The 17784-nt window shown below is 36.9% G+C and overlaps 1 protein-coding gene across 2 annotated transcripts in view; it reads left to right on the top strand.

Annotated features, from left to right (window-relative positions):
• Positions 1–1970: 1970 nt before the first annotated feature.
• Positions 1971–17784, top strand: part of ankfn1b (ankyrin repeat and fibronectin type III domain containing 1b) — a 160549-nt gene continuing 144735 nt past the window's right edge. For both annotated transcript variants that reach the window (XM_087309988.1, XM_087309987.1), the window contains exons 1-2: positions 1971–2190; positions 8365–8429. In XM_087309988.1, coding sequence (XP_087166114.1) covers positions 8380–8429 — 50 coding nt within the window. In that variant the 5' untranslated portion in view covers positions 1971–2190; positions 8365–8379. The remainder of the gene's footprint in view (positions 2191–8364; positions 8430–17784) is intronic.

Raw genomic sequence — 17784 nt, 5'->3', positions numbered from 1 at the left:
AAGGTGGCGGGACGGTGGCTCAGTGGTTAGCACTGTAACCTCACAGCAAGAAGGTCGCTGGTTCGAGTCCTGGCTTGATCAGTTGGCATTTCTGTGTGGAGTTTGCATGTTCATCCCCTGTTCGTGTTGGCGTGGGTTTCCTCCGGGTGCAAACACATGCGCTATAGGTGAACTGGATATAAATTGGCCGTAGTGTACGTGTGTGTATGGGTGTTTCCTTGTACTGGGATGCTGGAAGGGCATCTGCTGCGTCAAACATATGCTGGAATAGTTGGTGGTTCATTCCGCTGTGGTGACCCCTGATAGATAAAGGACTAAGCCAAAGGAAAATGAATGAATGAATGAATGAAAAGCAAATACTATGGGAGTCAATGGTTGCCGGTTTTCAGCATTTTTAAAAATAACTTCTGTTGTGTTCATCAACAACAAAATCGATGACAGAATTTTCAGTCTTTGGGTGAACTGTCCCTTTAGCTGTCATAATTGTTTAATAATACATATACTGCCTCAAGCTTTATACAGTATATCTCACTAAACATCCCTAATACTGCTGATATTATATTTTCAAAACATGTGCTGGATAAGTTGACAGTTCATTCCACTGTGGCGACCTCAGATTAATAAAATGAATGAGTGAATAATGTGGGTTGTTTTATTCCTATTCACTCACATACACACATACATACATATCTATTATCAGATGTGACAAACAACCTAAAGACGTTTCGCCTTAAGAGAAAGAATGACATTAGTCTAAACTAGAATAATTACATTAATAACCTGTCATCAAGTGATTATGATTAAAATCACTCCCTTTTTGGATGAACTTGTTCTCTCATTACGAAACGAAACTCATTTAAGAGTGTAAAAGGGAGCAAAACACCTCATTTTCCTCTTGGGAGTGGCGAGAGAGATTGATGAATGAATGAAGACACACACAGGTTGAGATTTAAAAGCCACAGAAATCAAACAAGCTGCTAGAACGGCTTTTCTTTTGACGCTGGGGCACGCGGTGGGCGGGGTTTATTTACTATGGCTGGTTCCTATTGGCCAGGCACGACCGGTCTAGTGAATAAAAAGTTAATTTCTATTTAATTTTAGTCTTTCAGAATTGTTATCATCTAGATTGACGAATGCGTGTACCCAAAGACAACAATTAACAGTGTATGCTAAAGATTATGTATAATAAAATAAACATTTCACATTAACAAAAACGAATGAAAGTGTTATTGTTTCACCAAATAATATTTATGTAAAAAAATAAATATCAATACAAAAAAATGAAGAAGCAAGCGAACACCTTTGTCATGTGAAATCTGTTATTTTTCTTATCTCGTTAAATCTAAAAATGACTTTAAATCGATTTGAGCTGGGATACTTTATATATATATGTCATAGGTGAATGTTTGTGATACTTATATGTAGCATATTATACGTTACACCATGTAATATAACAAATAAATAATATAAAATCGTAAAAATGAAGAAAAAAGCGAACACCATTGTCACGTGACATGTGTTACTTTTCTCATTGTACACAAGATTGCGAGCTGTTTTCAAAATGGCTTTATATAGATTTTAGCTAATATATTTAATTTTTATGTCATAAATCGATGTCCAAAGCATATGTAGTACAATTTAGTATAAAAATAAATAAAATAAAACTGAAGAAAATGAAGAAGCGAGCGAACACCGGTGCCACATCTATTACATTTCGCACTGTACTAAAGATTGCACGCTACTTTATATAGATTTTAGCTACGATATTTAATTAATATGTCATATATGAATATTTATGATGATTATATGTAACATAATATACGTTGTAGTGAATAAATGTCTAAAAAGAAGCCAAAAACACATGTCATCGGTGAAGCTCGGGTTGATGAGCGGCCGAGCGCCATCTGGAGGAAGAGCGGTTTACGTCACAGAGGAAACGGTTATTATTAGAAACATTTGATGCCCAAAATGTAGTCTCTCGGTGGGCAGTTCGCTGTTTAGAGAAACAGGCAACAAGTGAGTGGACAGTGAGATTTATTTAAGACTGGAGCTTTATGTTTTCGTCGATGGAATCAGAAGAAACCCGGACTGAAATCAGAGCTGAAACACGGCGTTACTGAAAAACTTTCGGTCACACTTTGACTGAGGCGTTTGGAGTTTGTGGAGTTCACCCACTTCTTTGTGTTGCAGGTACGCGTGTGTTTATCAGATACTCATTTCTCTCACAGTATTTGTGTTTTTAAGCGATGGTGTGTGTTTTGATAAACTGACGTTAGTTTTGTAAATACACACACTGTTGGGTTTACGCTGCTTTTAGTTTGCGCGCTCATGTTCAGCGGTTGTCATGGCGATCAGATGTCGCTTCGAGTTTACGAACTACACTAGCGCAAACTTACAGACTGATTTAAAGTCAGTTTATTACCGATGAAACCACTTTAGTGATGATTTAAGTATGTTTGTTACTGCTTTTGATCAGTATGAATGTTTTTTGTATCTTTATGAAATTTTTGGGGTGTATAAGCAAATTATGGGCGACGCGGTGTGTAGCGCTGTCGCCTCACAGCAAGAAGGTCGCCGGTTCGAGCCTCGGCTAGTTCAGTTGGCATTTCTGTGTGGCAGTTTGGCATTCCCGTGTTCGCTTGAGCTGGTTTCCTCCGGGTGCTTCGGTTCCCCCCCAGTCCAAACACATTTGGTACAGGTGAATTGAGTGAGCTAAATTAGTGTATGTGAGTGTGTGAAATAGTGTGTATGGGTTGCGGCTGGAAGGTTGGTGGCATCTGCTGCGTAAAACAGATGCTGTATAAGTAAGCGGTTCATTCCGCTGTGGCGACTTCGGATTAATGAGGGAAACCGGAGCACTCGGAGGAAACCCACGCCATCATGGGGGGAACATACAAACTCCCCACAGAAATGCAAACAGTACAGCAAACACTTTTTTCATGTCTATATCTGTTTTGAATAACTATATTTGGACATTGAAATAAGCATCGCATCATTGACCCGTATGCAAAAACAACACTTCATAAATTCAATAATCATAAATGGTTAAATAATTGTGTGTGTGTGTGTGTGTGTGTGTGAGAGAGTTTTTTAGTCAGTGTAATCTCAGGTTGACATCAAGAATCAGATTGTAAATAATGTCAAATGAAGTTATTCAAATGTGTCTTATCAATTTATTAAAATAAGATGAATATTAAACCAGTTCTGCAGCATCTGTTTGGTGCACATCAAAGAACTATACTGGACATTTAGTTTTATTTTCCCTAATGTTTTTGATATCAGTTTCAGCATGTCACAATAATAAATATATGGACTTATCGCACAACACATGGACATGACCTCAATCATTTTTTGCGATGGAATATATACATCGTCCATAAAAACCAATTCTAGCAACATTTGAGCTGATTGTGCAACATCTCTATCTCTATTGGAGGTGTCAGTGTCAGCAAGGTTATTAAAACACTATAGTATTTACTATAAATTACTGTAGTATATTCTCATGTTGGTGTCTGACTGCTGAGAATAGATAATAATTATTAAGCAATAACTCATCCCACCCCTCCCCCCATTTTTCATGCCATATACATGTTTATGAATTTATTATGTATCATATTAAATATTAATACATAAGGACTTTTGGTAACTTCTTTTGCTCGAAACTATTGTAATTTTAGCTGCAAAGTTTCCCCATAACATTTTAATAAAGTAGAACATTCCAGGCAGTTTGTCTGTGTGTGTTTTTTACACTAAACAGTTTACAACCTTTTTTATTTCACTTCGCGACAGGTGTAATAGTAGTTTCAGTCAATTGTGCATGCAAAGACAGACCTTACACCTCTAACAGTATGCACGCGAGAAGTAATTGCAAAGTTGTTTTGCCCTTTAGGACTTGTTTTGACAAATGCAGTACAAAAAGTCCAAAAGCAAGTCAAGGTGCTGTAATCATTTAGTGAGGAAAATTAAATTGAGAAGAAATTTAAGGAGGGATGAGATGTAATCTTTTGCGACTTAACATGCTTAAATTAATTATACCTTTTAATACTTCATACTATTTCGGTTGTGTTCAGAACTGCGAAATGTATTTGTTTGAAGCATGTTGATGAGGAAAAATATCTTTAATTTATTGATGGAAATATTTTGGCACTATCACTTCATTCATTAATTTTCTTTTCACTTTAGTCCCTTTTTTAATCCGGGGTTGCCACAGTGGACTGAACCGCCAAGTTATCCAGCAAGTTTTTACGCAGCGGATGCCCTTCCAGCCGCAACCCATCTCTGGGAAACATCCACACACAGTCATTCACACACACACACACACACACACACACACACACACACTACTGACAATTTATCCTACCCAATTCACCTGTACCGCATATCTTTGGGGTAAACCGGAGCACCCGGAGGAAACCCATGCGAATGCAGGGAGAACATGCAAACTCCACATAGAAACGCCAACTGAGCCGAGGTTCGAACCAGCGACCTTCTTGCTGTGAGGCGAACGTGCTACCCACTGCGCCACAGTGCCTATGGGCACTATCACTTGCCTGTTCTAAAATATAATTGGATTTTGGATCTTTTGTCTCGCAATAGTTGAAGCCGCATACCCATCAGTAAACGTGCAGCTGTGCCCCTGGGTTTCAGGGGTGATGTAGTGAAAAAATTACAAACCTAAACGTTAGTTTAGTTCACTTTTCCCTGTTTCAGAAAGAGTGTGAGGAAGTCAGATGGTGAGGTGTGTCCTGTATACAGCAGGGTCAGGAAAAGGATGCTTACACACACACACACACACACATACACATACGCACACACACACACACACACACACGCACACTATTATAAGCCTACAGTGCCTAAAGGAAAGGGCTGCTGCTATTGTTGTCTGTGAGTTGAACAGATGGAGCACAGAGTGTGTTTTTGTGAGTGGGAGACGCTGGATCGAGACGCATTAGTCCAGTTGCACAGGAAACGAGCTGATATGAAGTGTGTCATTTCCTCCATTGGTTCTGCTGGGCTCGTGAATCATTACGTGGACCCTTTTATTTCTCAGTGACATTCAGAGAAGTGAGTCAGCGGAGCGCGGAGGGAGGCTGTGATGAGCTGTCAGGTGTGTGACTCACGGGTGTTACGTTATCCAGTAAATATCAGCAGAAGGTTAATGCAGGTGATCGCTCCAGAGGGGTTTTGAGAAGCGTATGATGATGATGATGATGATGATGAAGTTTTGGTCATGCCGCGAGCATTCCGCGTGTATCGAGTTGTGACTTTGTTTGAACTTGTAGAGACGCTAGATTATGACTGCTGTCTGCTTTCCTTAGGGCACATATTTTACACAGACACTGGTGACAACATCCAGGATGTAGAATTTCCTATGAAAGAAGCATGCATAATAATGCAAATCTGTTTCCTGTCCTAAAGGTTAACGCGTTTAAAGAGCTAGTTCATGCACAATGGAAAGTCATACTCACAACAAGTGAAATTTAAGATATTTTGACCTTTTAAAAAGTTGTAACCATTGAAGGGGGCTGCACGGTGGCTCAGTGGTTAGCACTGTGGCCTCACAGCAAGAAGATTGCTGGTTTGGGTCAGTTGGCATTTCTGGAGTTTGCATGTTCTCCCCATGTTGGTGTGTTTTTTCCGGGTGCTCGGGTTTCTTTAGTGTATGCAGGGGCGGATTTAACCAATAAGCAAGGTAAGCAGCCACTTAAGGCCCCGGGGAATTAGGGTCCCCGGACCAATGCCAAGAAGCCTATATTAATCATGTAGCTCTTTTAAACAATATCTATCATATGTTGTAAAATCTAAAGGGACTAAGCCGGAAAGAATGAATGAATGATTGTTGTAAAACCTGTCTACAACTGTTAGGATTTTAACGTTTAACATTTCAAAACTAAGCATCCAGGAATCTACAGATGCGGTAACTGCAATCATTGTGATAACATGCTTAAGACGAACATATTTACGGATCCAACATCAGACTGCGAATTTAAGATCAATTCATTTATTAATTGCAACACTGCATTTGTTGTACATCAACTGGAATGTTCGTGTGGATGCGTTTATATAGGAAAGACTAAAGGGAAAATTAAAACGGAGATTAGCTGAACATAAAAATGCGATGCGTACTTGTAAATGGCTTTACATTTATACAAATCAAGGTCACTGCAAACACAGTTCATTAAAAATGGTTGATATAGTAGAGCATATTGCTAATTCTGCAAGGGGAGATGACAGGATAAAAAAATTAAAACAGAGAGAGCTCTTTTGGATCTATACATTAAATGCGACTAACCTGCAGGCTTAAATGATAGGATTTGTCTCCTTTTTTGTGAAAATTTTACAAATATTTTCTACAGACTTTTATTATGTATTGTTGAATAGGTATGTATGTGTGTGTACGTATGCATTTCTATATGTGTGTGTGTATATATGTATATATGTATATATGTATTGAAGGCAGCTCTCTACTGAAATGCGTAGGTTTTTTAAAGATTAGCCATGTAAATAAAGGCTTTTTAATATTTTGTCCACATCTTTTGAGTGCCTTGGACTGATTTTTGCAGTTTGTTCTGATGAATCCCTTGCCAAAAGAGCACCGACACGTTAAGTGAGCTACCCCAGAGCACTTATTGTTTGTTTTTTGGTTTGCTTTTTTATGTTTACTTGTAATGTATTATAAAATATATAATGAAATATATAATGATATAGGCGAAGCAGTGGCGCAGTAGATAGTGCTGTCGCCTCACAGCAAAAAGGTCGCTGGTTCGAGCCTCGGCTCAGTTGGCGTTTTTGTGTAGTGTTTGCATGTTCTCCCTGCGCTCGCGTGGGTTTCCTCTGGGTGCTCCGGTTTCCCCCACAGTCCAAAGACATGCGGAACAGGTGAATTGGGTAGGCTAATTTGTCCGTAGTGTATGAGTGTGTGTGTGTCGATGTTTCCCAGAAATGGATTGCGGCTGGAAGGGCATCCACTGCGTAAAAACTTGCTGGATAAGTTGGCAGTTCATTCCACTGTGGCGACCCCGGATTAATAAAGGGACTAAGCCGACAAGAAATTGAATGAATGAATGAATGATGATATATGATAGTCCATATCAGAGAACCTCAAAATGTCATTTGTTGCTTGAATTCTGTGGTAAAATTTGAAGAATGATACTTTCTCAATGAAAAATATAAAGTAAATGCATACATCTTATCAATTCATTACTTCAATTACATCAAGATATATGAAATTAGCTCTGTAGTGTCTGTTCAGTGCACACCTAAAGAGCTGAAATAAACATTTTGGGTTTGAATATGTGTAATAATGGACCATGTTTATACTTTTAGATACAGTTGTAGTCAAAAAACTTGCTCACCTGTAAATTTATTAGCTTTTTCCAAATATTTTCCAAATGATGTTTAACAGAGTAAGGAATTTTTCACAGTATTTTCTGTAATTTTTTTTCTTCTGGAGAAAGTCTCATTTGTTTTATTTCGGCTAGAATAAAATCAGTTTTTAATTTTTAAAATCCATTTTAAGGTCAATATTATAAGCCCCCTTAAGGAATATTTGTTTTGGAGTGTCTACAGAGCAAACCATCATTATACATTGACTTGCCTTATCACCGTAATTAACCTTAAGCCTCTAAATGTCACTTTAAGCTAAAAACTTGTATCCTGAACAATATCCAGTCTAATATTATGTGCTGTCATCATGGCAAAGATAAAATAAATCAGTTATTAGAAATGAGTTATTAAAACTATTATGATTAGAAACGTTATTTCAGTTAAGCAGAAATTGGGAAAAATTATACATGGGGGCTAATAATTCTGACTTCAACTGTGTGTGTGTATATATATATATATACATATATATATATATATATATATATACATATATATATATATATATATATACATATATATATATATATATATATATATATATATATATATATATATATATACATATATATATATATATATACACATATATATATTTACACATATATATATATATATATATATATATATATATATATATATATATATACATATATATATATATATATATATATATATATATATATATATATATATATATATATATATATATATATATATATATATATATATATATATATTATGTGAAATATTAGTTTAGCTCAAGTTTTCTTATTTTGGTATCATAAAAAGTAAATGGAAAACAACACCAGAGATGTTCCTCTTCATTTTTAAATGTTGTTTGGAAGCAGTTTCTTGTTTTCTTCCAAACATGATTTAAAAGTAAAGAGGAAGGAACATCTCTGGTGTTGTTTTCTTCCTCTTTTCCGACATGAACAGAAGTGTATGCTGAGCTATATCTCTCTCTGTTTCTCTCAGGATGGGTCTGGCGTGATGTTCGCGGGCTCTTATGCTGATGTATTCAGTACGGACACACTGATGGAGTAAGTGTGCAGGTTTTGCATTTCATTATCATGCACATCAATATTCATCATGTTTAAAAGCCCTAAAGACAGCTCTTGATGTACTGGGCTTTTACAAGAGTATCCATACGCCTATAAATCAGCCAGTATTTGGCCGTGTTGAGATTATCAGCATTGGCTGATTAAAACAAAACTCTTCCATCTGTGTTTCAAAATCTAACAGTTTTCTTATAGTCATTTTTAAAGCATTTCAAATGAAAGAATGTAAGTATTCTTAATGTATATAGTTGCATTTTCCTTTTTTTGTTCTTGTACTCAATATTGATTGATCAAAAAGCCAATTCTGCCTAATAACAGATTGTAATAGATGTTTAGTTTTTCTGCTACAATTAAAGAGAAAAGTTAGTATAAAATATTTTTAGAACCCTTTTGGATATAGTAAAAGTATAAAGGGCCACGTTTAGCTTCATTTCTCCAAGATATGAAGGTTAAATGTGCTTTCTTGTTATCTGAAAGCATCAAAATAAACATGTCCATAATTAAATAGGACCACGCCCCTTTTTGATATATCTCCACTTTAATAATGACACGCCCCTTTTTGCTGATTGGCTGCTTGTGTATTTGAAACAGCCCCGGATTCCGCTATTTTGGAGTGAAAGCGATCGGCTGTCCATTGGATCTTTTTGCTGTCGATGGCCAGCAGCTGCTTTGTTTTTTATGCATTTATTTAAAAAGTGCATTAAAGCTGAGATACAACCTGAAACACGGAAGTACAACACTTTCTATGACAATCATCAGCACTTTAATAGTTTATTTTACAGACTTATAATATTCTGTAGTTCTCTTGGAGTTTTCATTCCAAAATGGCTGCCGCGCCATCTAGTGGCTGTTTCCCAAGTTGCACTAGAGTGTCACCTATTGGTGATTCTATGCTCTTTGGTATTGTTCTGATATTGGGGTCAAATGCATTTTTCAAAAATCTCTCTAGTGATTTCATAAAGTTTTTTTTATTTTTATTATCAGCATGGTTTAAAACAAATGGAAGCGAAGGTTACTAGATTGACGACACCAACAGCAGTGTGCTTGGCTGTTTTATACTGTGTTCTAAATAAAAGCAACGGCGTACGATATAAGGAATATTCTCCATATTAAAAGGAATTTTGTTCTAACCAACACCTGAAATTTATATTTTACAACCTCAGATCCTGAAAATAAAATAAACTGTTTAATATTGAACTTTAGAAAAGTGACTCAGTGCAAGTCAACACATATCAGTCATTCAGCATGTACATTTTATCATGTTACAGAGGTTTAATGTATTAATTAGGTTATAAACCTTACTATTTCGCTGTGGTGCAGTAAGTGCACTATTCTGTGCTTCTGAATGGTTGTATTTACATCTCTGTCATGTTTCGTCTGGTGCCAAATTGCTTATCTCTGTAAATCTCGTCACGTACTGTGTTGTTAGGACACGCAGTTACAATGTAACCTGCTCAACTAATGTTTACATTTGTAATATTTATATTATTTGCTAATTAATAACTACCACATGTGAACTCTCAAAAGCCTGGTTTATACTTCTGCGTTAGAGACCGGCGTAACCCATGGCGCATGCAACGCGTGTAGCTGTGCATTTATAGTTCTTCGCACTGTTTCTGTTGGTCTGCATTGCACTTCCGAAATGCTAGTTGGCAGTGGGGTGTTTATGTTCCTCTGTTTCGAGTTTCTTCGCTGCTGTTTTGTTTTTTCTGAACGCTTCCTGAACGTACAAGTGGCTCAAGCTCGCTCATTTTGAGGCAGGAACTGGCGAATGTGCAACAACTTTAACCATGAGGTCAACACGAATACGTCGCCCCACGGCGTAGGGCTTTGCGTCAACTCGTAGGCTGTTTCTGAAATATCTGCAAACATATTATGATATTTTTTACAGCATTTTTGATATGGCAGGGAGATTTTAGTGTTTTATTTATTTATCCATGACAGGTATAAACCAGCCATGGCCTGCACAAAATACACACTTAAAATAAAATAATGCTGTTTACAAAAAAAATACTTTTAAAAATCATTTTTGCTGAAAAGTATTAGTATGTTTAATATATATATATAATTTTAAGGTGCCCAGACTTTTGAATATAAGTTTGCTTGTTTACATGTTTGTGTTACTTTCATTTTACGTTTATGTCTTATTTTGTGTTTAATCATTTTATTATGGTTTTATAAAGCAATCTAATAATTATTGTAACATAAAATTGTAGTTATATTACAAATAATAGAGATTAAAAAATAAAAAAATAAAAGATAAATGAACCTCACATTAAAAAACAAAGCAAGGAAGTACTATGTCTTATTTCGTAGTCGACTTAAATAGATTTTATTTTGTTTAAAAAAACTGTAAGTCTGCAAGACTAATACAAATCGTCACCTTAGAGTTATAAGGTTTTATCTGACTTTTGTCAAAATTGAGTTATTGACATATTCTTATTAAATGAAAACTTAATTACATTATGGAATGATTTTTTATGAGTTGTTTACATTTTAACTTTTATAAAAACAAAACAAACAAATATTACACACACTGTTTGCTATGGAATGCAAACTCTTTGAAGGTCAATATTTCAAAATCATTCAGAACACAGATAGTACCTTCCAAGGTGATAAAATAATATCCACCAAATATTGGTTAATCATGCGCATCAATAACTTAATTACTGCCAATTCCTTCTTTAAATGGGTCGTTCACCCAAAACTGAACCTTATGTCAACATTTCCTCATCCTCCACTTGTTCCAAACCCATTTGAAGTCCTTTCTTCAGCTGAACTCAAAAGAAGATTTTTTGAAGAATGTTTGAAACCAGTAATTATTGACTTATAGTATTTGCTTTTCCTACAATGCATTTCAGTGGTTACCGGTTTCCAACATTCTTCAAAATATCTTATTTTTTGTTCAACATTTAAAAAGTAGTTTTTGAGCCACTTGAGGGTGAGTATATACTGATTAATTGATACTTTTTGGGTGAACTATCCCTTTATTTATGTTTTATACCTTAATATTTATACCCAGATGCTAAATAAAGCCGATGATGTGCAGTGATGCTGATAACAACTCCGTTCAATAGTAAGTGTGAATGTGATTTTGCTGAAACGATGCACGCACTTCCTGAGGGCATTACAGTCCCAGAATGACTGTCACCTCATTAGTGTTTGATTTTAAAGCCCATCACGTCTATAAAGGGAAACACTTCTGGCGTCATGCTTTGATGCAGAGCACTCTGAGAGAATGGTGAAAGTAGTTGCTTTAGCTCCTCCTTCCTCTCATTCATCACTGCCGCCAACGATTCGATTCAGTGTATAGTTGAAGTCAGCGTTATTAGCCCTCCTTTCAATTTCTGTTTAACTGATTTAACAAATTCCTAAACATATTAGTTTTAATAACTCATTTCTAATAGCTGATTTCTTTTATCTTTGTCATGATGACAGTACATAATATTTGACTAGATATTTTTCAAGATATTAGTATTCAGCTTAAAGCAGGGGTGTCAAACTCGATTTAGCTCAGGGGCCGCATGGAGTAAAATCTGTTCTCAAGTGGGCCCTAGGCTTTTCATACGACTGAACTTGTACAAAATGGCCACTAAACTGACAAAACGTAAAAGAGTTAAATTTCCTCGTGAGATCACCTCAGTGTGCCGGGCTTACCACAGGTTTGAAATATACTTGCAGTGGTAGTCGGATTGAAAAACACCTTTTCACCACAGCACATAAATGGTCGACTTCATGCGAAAAACAAAAAATTATGTGATTTTTAACTAGATTTTTTTTATCATGACACTGTTATACACCTTTTCTTTTCAATGGGTTAAAGGTATTGTAAAAAGGCTGTTGAAATAATAGAAATCCACTATTTCTCTTGCTTTTATGGTATTTAGAAGCCATGTGCACACACTGACAGGTAAAGGGTGCTCTCTCTCTCTCTCTCTCTCTCTCTCTCTCTCTCTCTCTCTCTCTCTCTCTCTCTCCCTCCCTAAAGTTGCTATATTAGAATGACATTTACAGTATTATTAAATTAAAATATGCAGCAAATGAGAAATAAATATCAGAAAAAATGAATAAAAATAGACATCATTGAAAAAAAATAATACATTTACAATAATTGCTAGAATTAAAAGTGTAGATTATTTAAATAAGGCAAATTAGTTGATTAACCTTTTTTGATGGTGTACAAATATTTTGCAGCCATTATGGATGTCATTTTGTTCTCTCCGAATATAAAGTTTATCCGAGTCGTTTATTAAATGATTTATCATTTGATGTTTCTCTAGCTGCGAAATGGCAATGCAAAAACGCATACAAGTAACGGCAACTTTAGAAAGCCAAAGTAAAACCTGAATCCTGGACATTTTAGGAGATTCAGAAACTACGGTTGGATGCATTTTGTCGTAAAAGGCGCGTCTTTGTGGGTCTGCAGAGCACTTGAGAATTTCTGTGTGAGTGACAGATCGCGGACACAGAGAACCAGCAGTAGGAAACGTGCAGAGCGAGGGAAGATTTTCCACTGGTTATCGATCACGGATGTTTACTTTTCTTGGACGGATACAAAAAAAAGGTATGAGGTCTTTCTCTCTAAGACGCCTGTCAAATTGATGCTGACTCAGGCATGTGGATGGGATGAAATTAAGTTTGCTATTGCGCCATCCAATGGACACAATTGAAACAGCAGTATATTTTATTGAAAAATTGCAGCTCACAGAATCATCTCGCGGGCCACATTAAATTCGTTTGCGGGCCTGATCCAGCCCGCGGGCCGTACGTTTGACACCCCTGACTTAAAGTGACATTAAAATGTTTAGTTAGGCAAGTTAAGGTGATAGACAAGTCATTGTAAAGCAGTGGTTTGTTCTGTAGACAATCAAAAACAAGCATTGCTGTTACATCACTATAAAAGTCTAGGGGTTAAATTAGGAACAGACAAATAGAATTTTTTTTCATCTTTATTATGACAGGATAGTAGAGAATTCAGACAGGAAAGCATTGGGAGGGGAAGGATCGGCAAAGGACCTCGAGCCGGGAATCGAACTCAGGGCGCTATGAGCATGTTGGTTCTATATGTTAGCGCGCAGTTTCACTAGGCTACCGGCGCCAATGAGAGAAGCGTTTTTAAATCAACTGTCTCCAAACCCAAAATCACTACACAACAACACGTCATCCCAATTCGCATACTATTTATCGAAAATAGACTTAGCATGTTCCAAACCATAGTATGCTAAAAAGAGTTTGCCAAGTATTATTAGATGGTTTCTATTTCCGGTAAAAATTCAAAGTGGAGAAGCATCCACATGGCTTTACATTAACACCCAAATGCGGGTAGATTTTAGTTGTGGGGGGTTAGACAGCCACTCCCACTAGCCACTTTGGCTGGCTGAAACTAACTTTTAAATTGTCAGTGCTGGCTCGTCGTCACTAAACTGTTTATGACCGTTTGTCAATATTCATACAAATGTGATCTTGTAATCGAAAAGCAGGACAACTGACAAATACAGCTTTTCGCGCAAGCAAAAGAAAACAGGTGAACACCAAATGAGAGGATCACGCGCACGGTGAGACAGGCTTTCCTCCATACCTGCCAACGCTTCCGTTTCTCCCGGGAGTCTCCCGTATTTCAGACCCGTCTCCTATTTTGGTCTGTCTCCCGGAAAACTCTCTTCAGTAGAGGGAAAGAAAACACAACAGTGCAACCTAGAAACGAAATAAATAAATTAACAGACAAACATCGAGGGATGTAAAAGTGCTAATAATATTGGCCTTAAAATGATTCAAAAATAAAACAAATAAGACTTTCTCCAGAAGGAAATATATTATAGGAAATACTGTAAAAAATTCATTGCCCTGTTAAACATCATTTGGGAAATATTTGAAAAAGAAAAAAAATTCAGAGGGAGAATGATTTTGACTTCAATTGTCGGTGGGAGCGGCCAAAAAGCAGAGCCTTATTTATACCACAAGTAACACAGGTGCTTAAGGTGAAATTCATTTGTCTTTAGAGTGTCATAGTTTTTCGGGCACAGGGGAGAAGTGCCTGAGGCGCAGTGCTTTATTAAATCCACATGTGTCAGCGGCGCTGGCTTGGTTTCTCTTGTGCGTATGTGAGCTGTCCTGAGGGTGACGGAGCGACATGACAAACCACCAGCAGAACCTTCAGCATCAGTGATGTGTAGTTTTAAAGGGGACACAACATGCTCCTTTTCACAAGATATTAAATAATTCTCTGGTGTTCTCAGAAAGTGTCTGTGAAGTTTCAGCTCAAAGTACTTAACACTTCTAAAAATGTATTATAGCTTGTACAATTTGCTTCAATATTTGTGCGAGTTCCTTTGAAAGCAAATGAGCTCTCTAGAAGATGGCAGTGCCCTTACATGCTATTATGACACTCTAGAAACAACAAAACAAGTTAATCTCACACCGCCAAAATGTCAACTGTTACTTGTTAATTAAAGTCCAGCCTAGAGCACCGTCTGCTGTTAAAAACTAGCCTAGAGCACAGTCTACTATTGAAAAACTAGCCTAGAGCACCATCTGCTGTTAAAACCAGCCTAGAGCATCAACTGCTGTTAAAACCAGCCTAGATTGTTGTCTGCCTTTAAAAACTAGCCTAGATTGCTGTCTGCTGTTAAAACTTGTTTAGTGCTCCATCTGTTGTTAAAAACTAGCCTAGAGCACCATCTGCTGTTAAAAACTAGCCTAGAGCTCCATCTGCTGTTAAAAACTAGCCTAGAGTGCTATCTGCTGTTAAACACTAGCCTAGAGCACCGTCTGCTGTTAAACACTAGCCTAGAGCACCGTCTGCTGTTAAACACTAGCCTAGAGCACTGTCTGCTGTTAAACACTAGCCTAGAGCACCGTCTGCTGTTAAACACTAGCCTAGAGCACCGTCTGCTGTTAAACACTAGCCTAGAGCACTGTCTGCTGTTAAACACTAGCCTAGAGCGACGTCTGCTTTTAAAACTAGCCTAGATTGCGACTGCTGTTACAACTAGCATAGATTGCTGTCTTCTGTTAAAACTAGCCTAGAGGGCCGTCTGCTGTTAAAAACTAGCCTAGAGCGCCGTCTACTATTAAAAACTAGCCTAGAGCGCTGTCTGCCGTTAAAAACTAGCCTAGAGTGCCGTCTATTATTACAAACTAGCCTAGAGCGCCGTGTGCTGTTAAAAACTAGCCTACAGCGCAGTCTACTATTAAAAACTAGCCTAGAGCGCCCTCTACTATTAAAAACTAGCCTAGAGCACAGTCTGCTGTTAAAAACTAGCCTAGAGCACTGTCTACTATTAAAAACTAGCCTAGAGCACCGTCTGCTGTTAAAAACTAGCCTAGAGCACCGTCTGCTGTTACAACTAGTCTAGAGTAATATCTACTGTTAAAAACTAGCCTAAAATGCTGTCTAGTGTTAAACTAGCATAAACTAAAACTAGAGCGCCATCTGCTGTTCAAAGTTTTGCTCTCAATTAATTAAAGAGAAAATAGTCATGCATTTGGAAATCTCAGAATTGATCTCTCTAGCAATTTTTCACCACAGCTTGATGATTGTGACTCTTATGTTCGTTGTTCATCCAGCAGCAGTACGTTTGTAGACATCCCCAGCTGCTACAGCAAGTAAACCATTGTACTGTGTGTGTTAATGTACAGATTCAAGGATGGTAATATAATAGGATCCCCTTCATATGCGCGTCACTATAGGGGAGGGAAATCTGAAGTTCTGAACAGCACATCTTCCACATACTTGCAGGGAAAGTGTAATTGGCTTGTATTCTTTCATGTTTTCTGGGTTAGTTGATGCACCGATGACTTGATTATAGCAAACAAACACACAAAAAGGCCAGATTTGGAAACACCCTGCTGTGTGAGAAAGAGAGCAGAAGACACTAGAGGGCAATGTTTCATCTTCATCATATCTGTGAATGATTCTCTGTGGACAGGCACACTGCTTCTGCTATTTTTATAGGATAGAGTATTTATATTGTGCTCTGTATGCACATCCAGATACCTTGCAACTTTTGCTGCGCTTGAAATACTGTATCCCACAATGCACTGCACTCCACTCAACCTTCTATTTCCAGTGCAGTGAAATCAAAGAAAGCATGTTCATTTTCTTGACTCATTATTGGATCATTGGCTGAGTCACCGTTGCTGTGTTGTGCTGCAGCTTAGTATCATATGAGATCTCTGTTTCATTGCGCACAAGATCAGATGGTTGATATGAGAGAGTCAGGAAATGTACGTTTAGAGCAGCAGTGTGTGTAATGTATGACTTCTCATGGCTGTGATCTGAAGCTTTATTGATCGCTGAAGTCGTGACACACACATGCTATTTTTGATGTTTCTCCCAAGGGCACTTTATATCATCATCATCATCATCATCATCATCATCATTATCATCTATGTTATTGTTACAGCATTTTATTGCAAACTATTGCATAACACACCTGAAGTCGAAATGATTAGCTCTCCTATGAGATCCTTTTTCAAGTGTTTCCCCTGTGCTGTTTAATGGAGATAATATTTTTAAGCACATTTTTAAACATAACCCAATTTATAAACAACTCATTTCTTTTGTGTTTGCCATGATGACAGCACATCATATTTTAGTTATTTTGCAAAATTCTAGTATTCAGCTTAACATGCAATTTAAAGGATTAACCAGGTTAATCAGGTTAATTAAGACCCCTTTACACTAAGACGTTTTAGGGTGCTTTCACACCTGCCTTATTTAGTTTGATAGTTGATTTACAACCCTACTGCAGAGCATGTGAGTCTGTCTCCGGGAGGGTTGACAGTTCTTCCACACATACACAACCAGCAGTAGCCTACGAAACGAGTAACAAGAGAAGATTGTCCACTGGTTACTGGATCGCAAATGTTTGGCTATCTTGCGGGGGATAAAAAAAAAGTGTAAAAAGATGATACTAAAATAAGATGTGTGACTAAATATACTTGGGCAGCCTTTAATATACCCCGGCGACCCGCCCAAGTGTGTGGGAAGCACTGGGGTAATAATATTGCACTGAAAATGTTTTTTTTTTTGTTTTTTTTTCCCAACTTTATTTATAGAAATTTTTTAAAATTTACAAATATCAGACATTTTAGAAGATTATTGTACATTTTGACATAGAGATTGAGAAGTAAACAAGGATCTAAATGATTATGACAATTATTAACCCCCAGATATATTTATAAAAAAATAAAAAATAAGTAAAAAATTAAACAACAACAACAGAAGAAATAAAATAAAATGCCAACCAACCATAACAATTGTTTATACACCAAACTCTGAAAATGGTTTTAAAATTGATAAAAACTGCTTTTGTGCCAGCCAAACTAAAAGAAA

The sequence above is a fragment of the Danio rerio genome, chromosome 24, assembly GCF_052040795.2.
Source record: "Danio rerio strain M-AB ecotype USA chromosome 24, GRCz13ab, whole genome shotgun sequence".
NCBI classification, from domain to species: domain Eukaryota; kingdom Metazoa; phylum Chordata; class Actinopteri; order Cypriniformes; family Danionidae; genus Danio; species Danio rerio.
Note: the sequence above shows the minus strand (reverse complement) of the source record. Positions and strands in the feature narration are given on the sequence as shown.